Source organism: Podarcis gaigeae, assembly GCF_964106915.1.
Source record: "Podarcis gaigeae genome assembly, chromosome: 3".
Taxonomy (NCBI): domain Eukaryota; kingdom Metazoa; phylum Chordata; class Lepidosauria; order Squamata; family Lacertidae; genus Podarcis; species Podarcis gaigeae.
The window spans coordinates 73,949,793-73,965,522 of NC_139680.1; the positions used below are offsets into that span (position 1 = coordinate 73,949,793).

General features: G+C 43.6%; 1 protein-coding gene across 4 annotated transcripts in view; it reads right to left on the reverse strand.

Annotated features, from left to right (window-relative positions):
• The window catches only part of TRIM67 (tripartite motif containing 67), a 44,380-nt gene extending 35,888 nt beyond the window's left edge, over positions 1 to 8,492 (reverse strand). For 3 of the 4 annotated variants that reach the window (XM_083732331.1, XM_083732332.1, XM_083732330.1), the window contains exon 1: positions 6,158 to 8,492. In XM_083732331.1, the coding sequence (XP_083588457.1) occupies positions 6,158 to 7,108 (951 nt within the window). In that variant the 5' untranslated portion in view covers positions 7,109 to 8,492. The remainder of the gene's footprint in view (positions 1 to 6,157) is intronic. The other variant, XM_083732333.1, reaches the window with a different exon arrangement.
• Positions 8,493 to 15,730: the final 7,238 nt, after the last annotated feature.

Genomic DNA, 15,730 nt, shown 5'->3' on the forward strand with positions numbered 1-15,730 from the left:
GTGGATTTACAAAAAAGTCTGAACTCCTGGCAATCAGGCTGCCAAGTTGTTAAAATAAAGATTTTAAAAGGCATGTTGCAAGAGGAAAGCTTTGGCAGGCTACAAAAATGCAATGGAGATGACACCCACCTGATGCACAGGGAGTTCCAAAGGGTAGATGCCTCCACACTAAAGGCTATCCAAACCCTTGTAAACTATCATGCAGCCCACAAGTTCCTTCACAGTAATGGAAAGAAGCTAAATTGTCCCATGTTGTAAATGCCATTGACCAAAACCATTAAGAATTCCTGACTCTGGCTATTTTCCCAATAATTTTCTTAACCACTTGTCCCAGAATCTGTCAATAGCATAGCATACAAGGACAGGTTCCTTATTGATTTTACAAATAAGCATTAATCCTACTATTCCTTCTCAAATAAAAGTTCATTGTTTATTCTGTATGTAATAGCAGCAGCAGATTAATATTGATCTTCTCTCACCTGATCTGCTTGCTGACTGAAGCTTACAAATTGCAGAGAATGGGAAGTTTCAGGACTTTGGAGGCCCACATTCTAAAACAGAGAGATTAATTCCTAAACCCGCGGAGGGCTGGTTCACAAACGGAAATGGGTAGCCTCATCCAAATGCAATTCCTCCCATAAGAGCTGCTTTGGATCAGCCCAGCCTCCAACTAGTCCAGCATTCTGCTTCCAACAGATGATTAAACTCACAAGCAAGGCATGAAGACGTGACATCCCATTGTCTGTCCTGAGCAAATCCTGCCAATAACCAGTAACTACTTATTTCTTTGACCCAGGCGATTCCTCCCCCCAGTTCTGTGCACATGCACTTCCCCTTAACCTGATACCCCTGGACTGAATTCTGGGGAAATCTACTCCTCCATTAACACTATTCAATGACTGAATATGATTTACTGGGTTAACTTGTGGGTATGCAGCCAATGATGCAGCATTAGAAGTTCGCCAGTTGCCAAGCACATTTTGCTCCTGGCTATCAGTCACCTGTGACAAAGTAAAGATGCCTGGGTGCCAGGATGGCGCCTGATGTCTCCACCATCTGGAGGTGTATGCCTGGGGATCCTGGGATCTTGACTGTTTTCACACATTAGCAACACATCCTGTAGAATTCTGTTATATTTTAACTGCACAATCAAAATGAATTCCAGAAACTAAAAAGTTGTATATAACTTTGGAGCCATCTGGCCCCAAAATTGGCAACTAGGTATTCCATGTTGGTGACGGTAACCCTGGTTTAAGGAGACATTTGCCGCCTAGTTTATATATCTAAGATTCTAACACTGCTTACTTGTCTCAAACTACTACTCTCAAGAGCTCAAAAAGCATTGGGTTATAATTAAATCGGTATTTGCACTTTTATTAGACTTTTATTAGACCAACTTCATTTTTACTGGACCAGCTTCTTAACTTTTAATCAGATGCTGCCTTCTTGTTGTACAGTGGTACCTCTGGTTAAGAACTTAATTCATTCTGGAGGTCTGTACTTAACCTGAAACTGTTCTTAACCTGAGGTACCACTTTAGCTAATGGGGCTTCCTGCTGCCGCTGCACCGCTGCCACGTTATTTCTGTTCTCATCCTGAAGCAAAGTTCTTAACCCGAGGTACTATTTCTGGGTTAGTGGAGTCTGTAACCTGAAGTATCTGTAACCTGAAGCGTTTGTAACCCGAGGTACCACTGTATATACATATGTATGTGGGAAAACTGCACACACCCAGATGTGTTTGCTATTGTTTGGTATTTTCTGCTATACAATGTACTGTATCCCCATCCTCATCCATTTTTCTAGAGATAACACTCCTTATTTCATGAGAAGAAGGGGGAAAGTCCTAGTTTCCCCAGGTCTAAAAAGGAACATGAACAAAGGCATTTGTTCTCCACCAAATTGCACAAGTGACTGGAACAAAGAAAGGTGCCTTCTACTGTCTGTCCATCTAGTTCATTAATGTATGCTACACTGACCTGGAGATACCAATAAACTTGAAACAACCAGCACAAAACCCCAAGGTGGAATTCAACATTGTGTTATTACAACCATTCAATCAGTGCAAGTATTTCTGCTTGCCCAACTAAACCATCTCCTCTTTCCCTTCCCCTGTGCAATGTACTGGGGGTTCTCTTGACCTTCCCATAACCAATTGGGGGGCACAAGGGAACAGGTGGGAGAAGAGGGCAGAAAGCCCCAGTTGCCCTGGCTGGACTCCTTGCTTTGGCTCCTGCTAGTGCAACTGCTGGGACGCGGGTGGCGCTGTGGGTTAAACCACAGAGCCTAGGACTTGCTGATCAGAAGGTTGGCAGTTCGAATCCCCGTGACGGGGTGAGCTCCCGTTGCTCAGTCCCTGCTCCTGCCAACCTAGCAGTTCAAAAGCACATCAAAGTGCAAGTAGATAAATAGGTACTGCTCTGGCGGGAAGGTAAACAGCGTTTCCGTGCGCTGCTCTGGTTCGCCAGAAGCGGCTTAGTCATGCTGGCCACATGACCCGGAAGCTGTACGCCGGCTTCCTCGGCCAATAAAGCGAGATGAGTGCCGCAATCCCAGAGTCAGTCACGACTGGACCTAATGATCAGGGGTCCCTTTACCTTTACCTTTAGTGCAACTGCTTAGTTTTATTTGGTCCCTATTATCAAAACCAGCACAATAAAATACTATATACAACACAGAACTAAAACAACCATCAAACCAACTCATCAAAACTGCTAACCATAACACAGGAACTTAAAACCAAATCTTAAAAGGCCTGGATGAACAAACAAGTCTTAATCTGGCACCAAAAAGGCAGCGGTGTTGGTGTCTTGGCCAGCTGCAACATGGTACACACAATAAAAAAGAAGCATTTGGGAGGAGTCACCAACAACTTAAATTACACCTGGCATAACAATTGATAAGAACAGTATTTTCAAAGGTGTGGGATGAAATGCTTTATTGATCGATGCACCATTTCAAATAATCACTCAACTTAATTATAAAACTATGAGCACAAAGACAGTGTAACTTGTAACTTGTAGGTACAGTGTTTTTATTTCTCTTTGCATCAGGTTTCCCCTAATGCTGTTTCATCCTTTTGGTTGTAAATACTGGAAAGAAAATAAGCACACAATTAACTAATTTTTGTGATAATAGTGATTATCTTGTGTTCCTATAAGTGTTAATTATCCTAGTGCAATATCCTTGGCAGGATGTAAATGTGACGTCAGGGAGCCAATATCCTCACTGACTGTTCTCTTCCAAGCGAATAGCATGTTAAAGCCACATATTTAAAACTGGCTGCAGCAGGATATTTGCATGCTGCAATTCTCTGTAATTTACAGCCTCCTGAGCCCCATAATAGTGGCTAAATCATAAATCAAAGTGCCATGGGCTGAATTGGACTGCACATTTCATCAGGTTTTATGAGTTCCTGCATGGATAAGGCTGTGGGAGGAGGTAGAGAGCGTTCACCCATCATGAGCATATGCTACTTGCAACTATTTTGCAAACTGATTCCTCCTCCTGCCCATATGTCTAGGAAGCCAGCCTTTTTGTCATGCTTAAATCATCTTTTGAATAATCTGGGGAGCCATTTAGCAAGCAGATCTAGTGCAATGTCTCCACATGGTGCAGTTCAAAATAGCTCCAGTTTACCTATGAAGATTTAAATAGGAGGTGGGCAGTCTAAACGATCAAGGGAAATTATTTTGACTGTTCCAATTTATTGAACAAATACCTTGCCCCACAGGCACCCTAGCTATGTAGCCTCCCATCCATTTTACACACTGTAGTCTGAATAATGTAGACCTTGCAGTTAAGAGTTTTAGGGTACAGTGGATTCTGACCAGGAAGACCAAGTCAGAGAAGATCAGGGGTTCTTTAACTATGGCATGGCCCCAGTGCTTCCTGGTGATCCCCAAGATCATACTAAAAATAACAGAGGCAAATGTTGAAAGAGCCAGATAAGTCCTTCAGTTTCTGAAGAGGAATAGTTCCAGTCTTATAATATAAACTGAAAAGCAGCTGCCTCTGCTTCTTCAGCAGCGCAAGTGGTTGCTGTAAAGAGGTCAACCAACTGGGTAGAAAAAATAGTCAATGGGTGTTGTTGAGTACTGAGCTACATGAGCCAGAAATCTTCACTCACTACTGGAGTTCCTACTTAATTCATTTAAGAAATTGATTCAAACATTTGGGAAGGTCATATGCCACAATCCTCAGGGGACTGAATCACCTCAGAATATATGAAGCAGATGTATTTTTGAATGCAACTAAATAAAAATCTCCCTGCCCAATGTTACCACATGAGAGAAAAGAATAGAGTAGCAGCATTCAAGCCATCCCACAGGAACATAACTGTCACAGTTCCCTGAGATCTCTGATGTATAAATGTATAATGTATGCATTATTTAATAACAGAAAGCGCTTCACCCAAGTGCAATGTGAATAATCAATAAATACTTTGTAGGCCTTTATTTTCAGCAAGGATGAATGGACATAATTGGCTTTCAGCTCAATCTCAAGAGCTTCATGTTCTACTCAAAAGTAAAGAAAATACAACTGTATTTAATAGAAATAATACAAATGCCATGCTCTTATCTATGAAATCTATGTCCTGTGATATCAAAACTGAAATGAATTGGTTTAAACCCTAAAATTTTATTGAATGGCTAATAGTTGAATGTGTAGTAAATAGTAAATAGTAAATAAAAATAACAAAGCAGAAGGGAATACTTGATTGCGCTTATTCACTTACCTAGGATTCTTTATTCTCATAATTTAAGAGCCAAGAAAATAACATTTTATCCTGCAACTTTAATACAGCTTGGTTTTTCAACAGACTTGTAGAATGGAAATGAAATCCAGAGTAGTGATGTATGAACAAAAATTGTATTAACTGTTTTTTTTATTAAAAAAAAATGTTGCCGGAAACCTACAAGGAAATTTTCCATATTCTCCTCCCTCACTCTGAATAAACACCTATTGCTTTTCTTAGCAAACACCCCCCAAAAACCAAATTACAATGAATACATTCCTACTATAACACTTAGTTGTTTCAGGATGGTCATTCTGAACTATTCTGCTGCTGCAAAGTGGTTTATAAAGCTGTTAGTAGAAGTTTCCCGAGGGTGGAAAGCACAGGCAGGTTGCACAGCAGATTAGTAAGAGGGGTCTAGTCAGGTATCTCTAATATAATGTTATTTGTCTCTCGCCAAGGTGGCCTTGAGGAAGTCACTATCCATTAGCCCCATCATAGGGAGGTGCTGGACTCCCATTCTCTTCAAACAGGCCTTTGGCTGATTAGATCTGATACCCTTTTAAATGTGTTGTGGGAGCGGGTGGGAAGGGGACAAGGGTTATTGGTTTATTCTTGTTCTTGTTTTTATTATGTATTTTGTGGGGTTTTGATTTTTTTTTCTTCTTGTGAGTGATCCAAAAAAAGATGAAGGGTGGTATACAAATTTAGTAAATAAATAAATATAATAAACAATAATAACCATCCATGGCTTTTTGCTATGCTGACCAGAGCTGATGGGAGTCCAAGAACATCTGGACATCTACAAGTTTCCTACCTTTCTTTGCCCATTGTTATTCATCTTTAGAATGGGAGAAAGGGTTGTTAGAATGGTAAATACAATGGCAATAGTACAGAACTGTGCAACTTTAAAAAAAAATGTACTGTAATGCTTTGGGAAGAACCTTGGAGGAGCAATTAGGACCATTATACAGAACAGCAGCAAATTTCTAGAAAAAGAAGTAGCAGAGCTCTATTCAGCCTGGACTCAAGACATGTTGAGCTGCAGTGACCCTGCTCCCAAGGGTTGGGTTTACTCAATGGTGTTGGGAAAGACGGGACCCTTTTGTTTAAAACCTGTACATGTACATTACTGGCATTCAAAAAAAATTTCCACCTAGGGGTGAAATAAATACCTGCTGAAAGTGATTTATAGGGTGGGCCTTCACCACTCTTTCAGTGCCAATTTATCTATAGCGTTGGGATTCTCATCTGCTGTAGCGATTGCTAGTTCAGTTCTAGAGGGCGGTAATGGCTCCTTAGGAAAGAACCGGGAGTCAATGGCCGGTTGTGATCTGGCGTGACACGCTCCAGCCTTTGCCAGCAGGCGGTGCAGGCGAGCGAGCTGTAGAGCAAAGATCAGGACCTCTCCTTGCCTTACCTTGTGCTGCTTCCACATGGCCCCCAAGGCCTTCACCTCGTGCTTGGCGTGCTTGCCTTCTTCCAGGCACTGGTAGCAGACGGGAGTCCGACAGGTCACGCAGTACATGCTGTAGTTCTCCAGCTCGTGATCCGCGCAGGTCGGGGGCTTGCGCGCAGCCCCGGGCGCTTTGCTACCCCCGCCGCCTCCACCAGCTGCTCCGCCGCTCGCTCCGCTCGGGGCTCCCTGCTGGCTGGGCGGAGGGACCAAGCGGTGCTTGGCAAAGGGCCCCCGGGACGGGTGGCACTTAACCTGGCAAGAGGCGCAGTAGAGCACCTCGCATTGCTCGCACATCACGGCGGCCGGCTCGGGGGGGCTGCGGTCGCACAGCTGGCACTTGGCGGCGGCCGAGGCGGCGGCCCGGCCCTGCTGGTAGCGCTGCACGATGGCCTCCAGGAGCCGATTGCGCTGGAAGCCGCGTAGGCCGCGATGGTCCAGCGAGGCGCTGCGGTGGCATTGCGGGCAGGTCAGCGAGGAGCTGGTGCCTCCACCCCGAGGGGCTGCCGCCGCCGAGGAGCCCGGAGGAGGTGGCACCAGGGGCAGAACCCGCACCCCGTTGGGAGACTTAAGGCTCGGGGTGTAGGAGCCGTAGCCGCTGTCGGTCTCGCTGTGCAGGCTCAGCTTGTCCGCATGATCCACGCCGCCGCCGCCGCCGCCGCCGCCGCCTCCTCCGCTGCCCCCTCCGGCCCCGCAGTCGTAGTCGAGAGAGGCTGGTCCAGAGGCTCCGGCCCCGGCTCCCGGCGCTGCCGCAGGGCCCCGGGGGTGCAGCATGGCGGGCAGGTGCTGCTCGGTCTCCGGCGTCTGCACGGCGATGGTTCGGGCGCAAGGCAGGCAGACATTGTGCGAGCAGGGCAAGATGATGGGCTCCCGGAACAGTGAGCCGCACACGGGACATTTCAGCTCCTCTTCCATGGCTGCGGGTGGCTTTGTGTCCAAACAGCGAGAGCGGGCTGGGATGGAACCGATCAGCGCAAATACAGCGGGGTACAGTCAGCCTTATTGCTGCTCTTCCGGGAGCCCTTTCCCTCCATGTTCCACAGTAGCCGCTGTCTCTTCCTGCTGCTGTTCTTGCAGCTGGAAAGATGTCGGAGAGGAGTCAGCTTTCAGCACCGCGGCAGGATGGACAGCTCCTTGCTGAGCGGATGTTGCTGAGTTCAGCACCGCGGCGCGGATAGACTGCTTTCCCGGCTGTGTTGCTCTAGCTCGGTTCAGCACCACGATGGAGTTGGACAGCTCCTTTGGGTTGAGTTCAATAGCGCTGATGGGGTTGGCCGGCTCTTCCTGATGTACAGCTGCTGAGTTCTGCACGCATAGGGGAGCTGGAGGCGGGGGTCTTTTCCAGGCGCTGTAGCTGCTGCCGCAGCGGGACTGACCTTGCCTAGTTGCAGCCAAAGGGGTGGAAGACAGCTATTGTTTATTGCAAAGGAATTTCCTTGCCCTTGGTGTATGCAGTTAGCATAGTAGTCGGCTAGCTGGAATTCGTGTTGCATAGATTAAAGGGGAGACAGAAGGGAAAAGAACCGTAAAGGGGGCGGGAATAGCTTTTTCAGCAAATAGGTGATCGCTTGCTATGTGACTGAAAGGAGAGAACGAGTTTTATTTAAAGGGAGATGTCTTTATACGATAAAAATCCATTATTTATAGACAGGATTGAACATAGTGGGGGTTTCTTTATCTCTATTAGCGTGCTTTCCCCCTGAGGGAAGACGGGGATGTTCAAATGAGGAAACTTGAAAGAAGAGAGCAAGCTGCAAATATGTTTTCCTTTCCACATCCTTTATCATGCTGGGACACAAATTCCAACAACAAAATATTGCACACTGTTAACTAGAAGAATGAAATAGATTTTTTTGTTATTATTATTATAGATGGTACACAGGCTGAATTGTGATTGGATAGCTGCATTCCACACACATACAAAAGATGATGTTGGAAGTAGGAAAAAAAACCCCTGCACCACTCCACTAGCAACCGAATCCAAATTTGCTTCAAAAATAAATCAGAGTTGACAGCTGAGTGTTTTGTGAGTTGGAAATAACCATCATTACAAGGATGCACTAGCAGTGGGAAATCCCATCTGTTTTTTCTTTGCTCTACATATGTTTAGGATAATAGAAAGATGGAATGCTAGAATAAAACAGAGATGATAAAAAGCCATTATTTTGTGACTTGGAAGAGATTATAATGGTTTGTAACCCAAGTAGCAATGGTATAGAAAATAAACTGGGTAGGTTGCTCCAAGACCCTTTTTAGTAATAAATAGTCTTACACTTTGCTTACTTAAGTGCATATGGATGTTTTAAAATATACTTGAAACCAAGGGGAACAAAAGGTGAAAGATTACCAAGGATTACCAAGAAACTGTATAAAACCAGAATTGGCTGGAATGCTGTTTTAAATGCAACACATTTTATTTTCCCTTTAAATCTGTTCCTCTACTACCCAGATCTGAGCTCGTGGCATATATGGCTAAAGAGGAAGGGCCAAAAAAGAGTAAAGAAGCAATACGTATATGTTATAGAGTTGGGTTAATAATTAGTGGCTTGGAATGCAAAATAAATCATTTCAGTCCTGGAATCCAGCCAAAATACTAACTACAGCTAGTTAGCATGGCTTTCTCAATATTTGGCCATCTCTCCACTGTCTTATTGATATGTCAGCATGAATATGTCCATGAAAAAAATATGGGAGATTCTGAAGCATCTAAGATCCAAAGGTGGTTTGAAGGTGTTGAAGCACTTCAGAATGTCCCAGAGTTTTCTTACATATATGTATTATTAACTACAATCATCGCCATCACCATCACTCTGATTCAAAATGTTTCATTAGTTTAAGAAACAGCTTGTTGCATGGTGCAGGGGCTATGGTCAGAAGGGAATTTTGCAATGTCCACAGCTGTGGAGATCCTGTTCTATGGATCACGACTTCTGCCTGGGGTATATTTTGATAACTGATGGGCCAATTGCTGGTTGACACAGAAAATGAAAAACTGTCTCAACTCTGTTCATCCTACAACTTTAAGTACCAGTTTAAGAGACATTACAAACAGCAGGTGCCTGCACAATTACCTGAGCACTACACATTTAGCATATTCTCCTGTGCATGAGATCACAGTATGAGATCTTGCACATTAATTTTGACATAGATAACATGATAGAATTTCCAGGTGAATTGTGCCTACCTTGGTTGCAGGAGGTGCCTATTTCAGTTAATTAGGGGTGTCTAGCAATGTGTGTCCCAAGCAGCTTACTAAACTGGAGCCACCACAGAGCAATTATTACTGTGTGTTTAACACTACTCACATTTTTAACCATTTCAGTCAAATCCTCAGATGGTTATTACAGTGTTTTCCAACTGTTTCACAGTATAAACTTGCTTATATCATTGTATTAACGGACCTACAAGAAACATGCCATTATGCTTGTTCTTTGATCATATTCTCATACAGGATTTGATCTAAGGTGTAAACTCATTTTTACATATAAAAGTTCCTGCTGCAAAACAGAGTTTTTTTCTACCTACAATTGTATGGAAGAAGCAAGGTCTAATGTCTTATTCTGGAAGTAGCTATATTCTCTTACTTCCAGTGCAAACTTGCACTGGCAAATGAATGTAGAAAGATGGTGCAAGAGAGGCAGAGGTGAACTGCTCTGCCACATTTGCTTCTCATATGATGTTTCTGCCAATACCATAACTGCTATAGCAGGGAGCAATGGGACCATAAATATGGAAAAGTTACAGCTAATTGCACTTAGGAGGTAGAAGAAAAAGGGGGTAGGAAAAAAACCCCAGAAATAATTTCTCTCTCAAAAGCAGACTACAAAAGCTTGGGATGCAAGGAGAGCACCACTTACCTCTCCTTGCATTGTCTGAAATAGCACCTTCCTCCTTGGAGTGAGCAATAGCCAATCTTCTGGGCCCTATCTTGGCAACAAGATTCAGCCAACAACAATGGATTCTCCCATTTCACCAGTTCTTCTTCTGAGAAACTCCTCTGAACCAGTTAATAAATAAGCTCTCACTACAAATCCAAACTATGCTTGGCAGATCCCACGTAGATAGGATAGTACCTAGGGCTAGGTTAATGCTAAAGGCAGATTGTGGGCCCTATAAATTAATATGGGACATGAGGAAGTTGCAAGGGATCAGATGGTCTCCCTAATGCCCATTGGTCCTCTGATGTTGAATTATGCTTGTTTGCTGGCTGATATGGGTTGTCTCAAACCTAGACAGCATCTCAAACCTAGACAGCATCCCAAACCTAGACAGCATCCTAAAAAGTAGAGACATCACCTTGCCAACAAAGGTCCGTATAGTAAAAGCTATGGTTTTCCCAGTAGTGATGTATGGAAGTGAAAGCTGGACCATAAAGAAGGCTGATCGCCGAAGAATTGATGCTTTTGAATTATGGTGCTGGAGGAGACTCTTGAGAGTCCCATGGACTGCAAGAAGATCAAACCTATCCATTCTGAAGGAAATCAGCCCTGAGTGTTCACTGGAAGGACAGATCGTGAAGCTGAGGCTTCAATACTTTGGCCACCTCATGAGAAGAGAAGACTCCCTGGGAAAGACCCTGATGTTGGGAAAGATGGAGGGCACAAGGAGAAGGGGAAGACAGAGGACGAGATGGTTGAATAGTGTTCTCAAAGCTACCAGCATGAAATTGACCAAACTGTGGGAGGCAGTGGAAGACAGAAGTGCCTGGCGTGCTCTGGTCCATGGGGTCACAAAGACTAAACTAAATGACTAAACAACAACAACATGGGTTGTCTAACTTGACAGAAGGTGGCCATCTTTGAAGAATACTTCTGTTTGATCTTAAATTTATAACCGACCTTTCTAACCGAGTATCAAGCATAGTCAGTCAGACAGAGGGCCTTCTCGGTAGTGGCGCCCGCCCTGTGGAACACCCTCCCTTCAGATGTGAAGGAAATAAGCAGCTATCTTCTTTTTAAAAGACATCTGAAGGCAGACCTGTTTAGGGAAGTTTTTTATATTTAATGCTGTATTGTTTTTAACACTTGATTGGAAGCCGCCCAGAGTGGCTAGGGAAACTCAGCCAGATGGGCGAGGTATAATTTTTTTTAATTATTATTATTATTATTATTATTATTATTATTATCTACAACTGATAAACATTTCAATACACAATAAATACAATAAAACTGTATTTCTCTAAGCCTCTGCTTTATCTAATGAGACACGTCACACCTGCCTTTTGGCAAGTAATATAACATTGCACACCAGCCCAATCTCCAAGCAGTGAGAGATTTCAAGGGTTCCAAGCATTTAACCTGGGTTTGTGTTCCCTTTGGAATGAGGTAAAGTGGAGATGATGGTGTCTTTATGACATACGGTTTATTTACACACACACACACACACACACACACACACAACCTGAGCCTGTGAGGAGGGGTTCACAGCATTAACGGCCCAAGAGGCTCTTGCTTCTTCCATAGCGACAGCCTTGGATTCAAACAGAAATCAAACATCACTCTTGTTCTATCTTCCCAGCTTGCTGATTTGCCTCTAGCTTACATCACTCCCAACTCTCAACTCTGGCTTTGTCCTTCTAACTATCCCCAAGTTAAGGAAGGGGCCCCCAACCATTTGCTGTCTCACACAGAGCCCCTTCCTTGGTTCCCCTTAATGGCCCATCACCTCACTGGGAAGCTAGCTTGGCTATTCCAGGAATTAGAAGGGATACCCAAGCAATGGAAGAGTCTTGGCACACAGCCTATTTTCCCCCACCAAAACTCATATAACATATGTGAATGCTGTTAATGTACAATAGAATGCAAGGTAGCTATTTTCAGGTCAAATGTATATTCTAGTTAAATCTGCGGGGGTGGAACAATTTAGTATGTTGAACATTTTTCTTGCTTTATTTATCTCTCTATAGCTTTTATTTCAAGGAATCCAAGAAACAACTACATTCTCAGTCAGCAAAATGGGTTGGCAATGGAAGTGTCATGACAGACTGTGGAGCAAGAACTTCCCTGCACTTGGCAAGTAGATGCACAATTATCATTCCATTAGAAACACAGAGGTGAAGAATTACCATCCTGCTGTCATGTTTAATGCTCCAGGGGCCAGAAATGAAATTAATGAAGCCAAGGAGAAGGAATGCCCTTCTAGCCTAAGAAAATGCTGCCTGTAATCCCCAGAGAACCTCTCATACCCACTATGAGGCTTACAGTCATACTGAAGAGCCAGGAGTAGTTTCTTGAAGCTAGGTTGCTTTGTAACCTAGATTGCTACCGTGGAGGCACAGGTTCATTAATTTCTTCTAGCTACCCACAGAAACCCACAGAGAACACTTAGGCAAGTCCAAATAATCAAATCTGGTGTCAGGAGGAGGGGATGCAGCCTGCAAAGAGGGTATGTCCTTTAGGAAAAGGGCATTTCCATGCCATGTTTGCAGCTCTACATTTTACAAATGGGAAAGCTGAGTGGGAATGGTTTATCTTAGGCCAAGCAGAGAATTCAGGACTGAGAAAGGACATAAAGGCAGACCTTCTTTGTTCCAATCCAATACCATCCACTCTCCAAAGAACTCACAGTGAAAAAATAAAAGGCATGTGTATGAATAATTTTAAAAGTGTTTAATACTTTCATTTCCAGTTCCTTATCCTAACCTTTCAGCTCCTTGCCTGCTGTTTCGTTCTCTAATATCTTTTTCACATATGTGAAATGATTTTAGGTGATTTTATCAAATGAATGTTTCATAGCTCCATTGGTTAGAGCATGGTGCTGGTGATGCCAAGGTTGCAAGTTCAATCCCTGCATGGGGCAGCTGCATATTCCTGCATTGCAAGGGGTTGGACTAGATGATCCTCAGGGTCCCTTCCAACTCTACAATTCTATGATTCAAAACTTAAGAACCTAAGAATAAATTTGCTGGATCAGAGCAAAAGGCATAACAAGTCCAGCATCGTCTTTTCAGAGTGCCCACCTTGATGTCTATGGGCAGCCTTTGTGAACGCAACAGCATTCTCCCCATTTGTGATACCCAGCAGCTGGTATTCAGAGGCATACTCTGATGCTGGAGGTATAACATATCCATCAAGGCGACTGTACAAAGAATGAACAGAAATCACTAAGTGATTTATTGTATTTATACCCCACCTTTTTTCTAAGGAGCTCAAGGTTCTCCCCCTCATTTAATCCCCATAATAACCCTATGAGGTAAGTTAGGCTGGTCCAAGATCCCTCAGTGAATTTCATGGCTGAGTGGGGATTTGAACCTTGGTATCCCAGATCCTAGCCTAACACCCTAACCACTATGCCACACTGACTCTTGGTGACTACACCACACTGACTCTCAAGTTGTCAGTGAGTCTCCAAACCTATTTATTTCAGTGAACACAACTCTTCTTTTCCACACAATTCATGGCCACTGTGTTTAACACCAATAGAATTACTTTCACAGTTACAACTTCTCATCTTTCCCCATCCATTCCCCCTCTGGTTTAGCATTGCATTTCCTTATAAAATATAAAGGGTATAAAAAGAAGAGAAATACTTCACATTGGGTGTATTAATTTACTTCACATTGGGTGTACTGCTTTACTTATGAGAGTGTATATATCTTCTTTCCTGTTTTAGAAAGGAACTTTGATCTGATACCTTGCCTGAAGTCCCCACTTCTGGTAGTCAAAGCTTTGAACCTGAATCTCTGCTTGAGAAATGCTTTTCTATTGTTAGATTACTGCCATCAGATGAAGTCATTCACACACACCAGGATAATGAAACTGAAGGAAAAGCCACAGGAAGGAGATAGAGATACAATTTGAACAAAAGATCAAGTATACAGCAGATAAGACACTTTCATACTCATGGTGCAATGACAGAATGACCCAAGGAACCCAGTTGTCTTACTCAATGAATTTTGTCCTTTATGTTCTTCTTTGAATCTGTCTCTTTTTCCTTCAGTCTTTTCCCATCATGTCTTGCAGTGTCTTCCTGACTTCTTCTTGACTTTTTTCTGATCCATTTCTCTTCACTTTGCCCCCTCCCCAACATGGATCAACATGAATTTAAATTATTAATTACTGCAATCTTTGGCAAAATCATGAGTTCCAATTTGCATGTCACTTTGCCTGGGTATGCTGGCTTAAATTTATCTAGGAAACTGATGAGCAAAGCAGCATTTTTAAGGGCAATTCATACAATCGGTTTACAGGAATAGGACTTAACAGCTTTTTGCATGAGCAGCTATCATTTAGGTGATGTCATGATCACAGATCCATTACCAAGGATTATTCTTATCATATCAACCCATCAAGTAAAGCATTAGACTAGGACAAGATGAGAAAGATGGTCCTCGATAGTGGGTTGTGATAATGTGTTTTCTTCAAGGGCTTTTCTTTCTGAGAGTCAGAACTCCAAGGGAGCACTGATAAAAAAGGATAAAATTGAGAACTCTTGCCCTTGAAGAAGAAACACTGCAGAAATGTTTGGGGAAATATTAATTTCTCCACTCAGAGACTGTGGGTTGCCTCTCTGTCTTTTCTCTGTTGTTGCCTTCCTTGACATTTTTGGTGCTGCCCCTCTCTTGCTGTACTGGGTGTGCTGACTTTGACTGCCTTATGCAGAACACACAATGTTACACTGATTGTGAATGGCTTGTACAATGCACATAACAGGAATTCAGGGAAGAAGAAGCAGTAGCTATATATACCATAACAGATGTGCCTGGCGTAGAACAGCTACAGAGATGTGAAGGCCCAGGAAAAGAAAAGAAAGAAGAAATTCTCCCCCCCTCACCAGGGATTCGTGTCTCTAGGAAGATTGAATTTTTAAATATTTTGCTGCCTTAAGCAAGTGCTATTTTCAAGGTCAGTCCTTTATAGGACATTGGGTACTTCCATTGAGCAAGTACCAATGAATGAGAGTCATGCAGGAGCACAAGGTGTGCTCCTTGTACAATCTGTGGCAAATGCTGGTAGAGTGGTACCTCGGGTCACATACGCTTCAGGTTACAGACTCCGCTGACCCAGAAATAGTACCTTGGGTTAAGAACTTTGCTTCAGGATGAGAACAGAAATCCTGCTCCAGCAGCGTGGCGGCAGCTGGAGGCCCCGTTAGCTAAAGTGGTGCTTCAGGTTAAGAACAGTTTCAGGTTAAGAATGGACCTCCAGAACGAATTAAGTACTTAACCTGAGGTACCACTGTATGCAGGGACGCGGGTAGCGCTGTGGGTTAAACCACAGAGCCTAGGACTTGCTGATCAGAAGGTCAGCAGTTCAAATCCCCATGACGGGGTAAGCTCCCGTTGCTCGGTCCCTGCTCCTGCCAACCTAGCAGTTCGAAAGCATGTCAAAGTGCAAGTAGATAAATAGGTACCGCTCCAGCGGGAAGGTAAACGGCGTTTCTGTGCACTGCTCTGGTTCACCAGAAGCGACTTAGTCATGCTGGCCACATGACCCAGAAGCTGTACACCGGCTCCCTTGGCCAATAAAGTGAGATGAATGCCGCAACCCCAGAGTCGGTCACAACTGGACCTAATGCTCAGGGGTACCTTTACCTTTA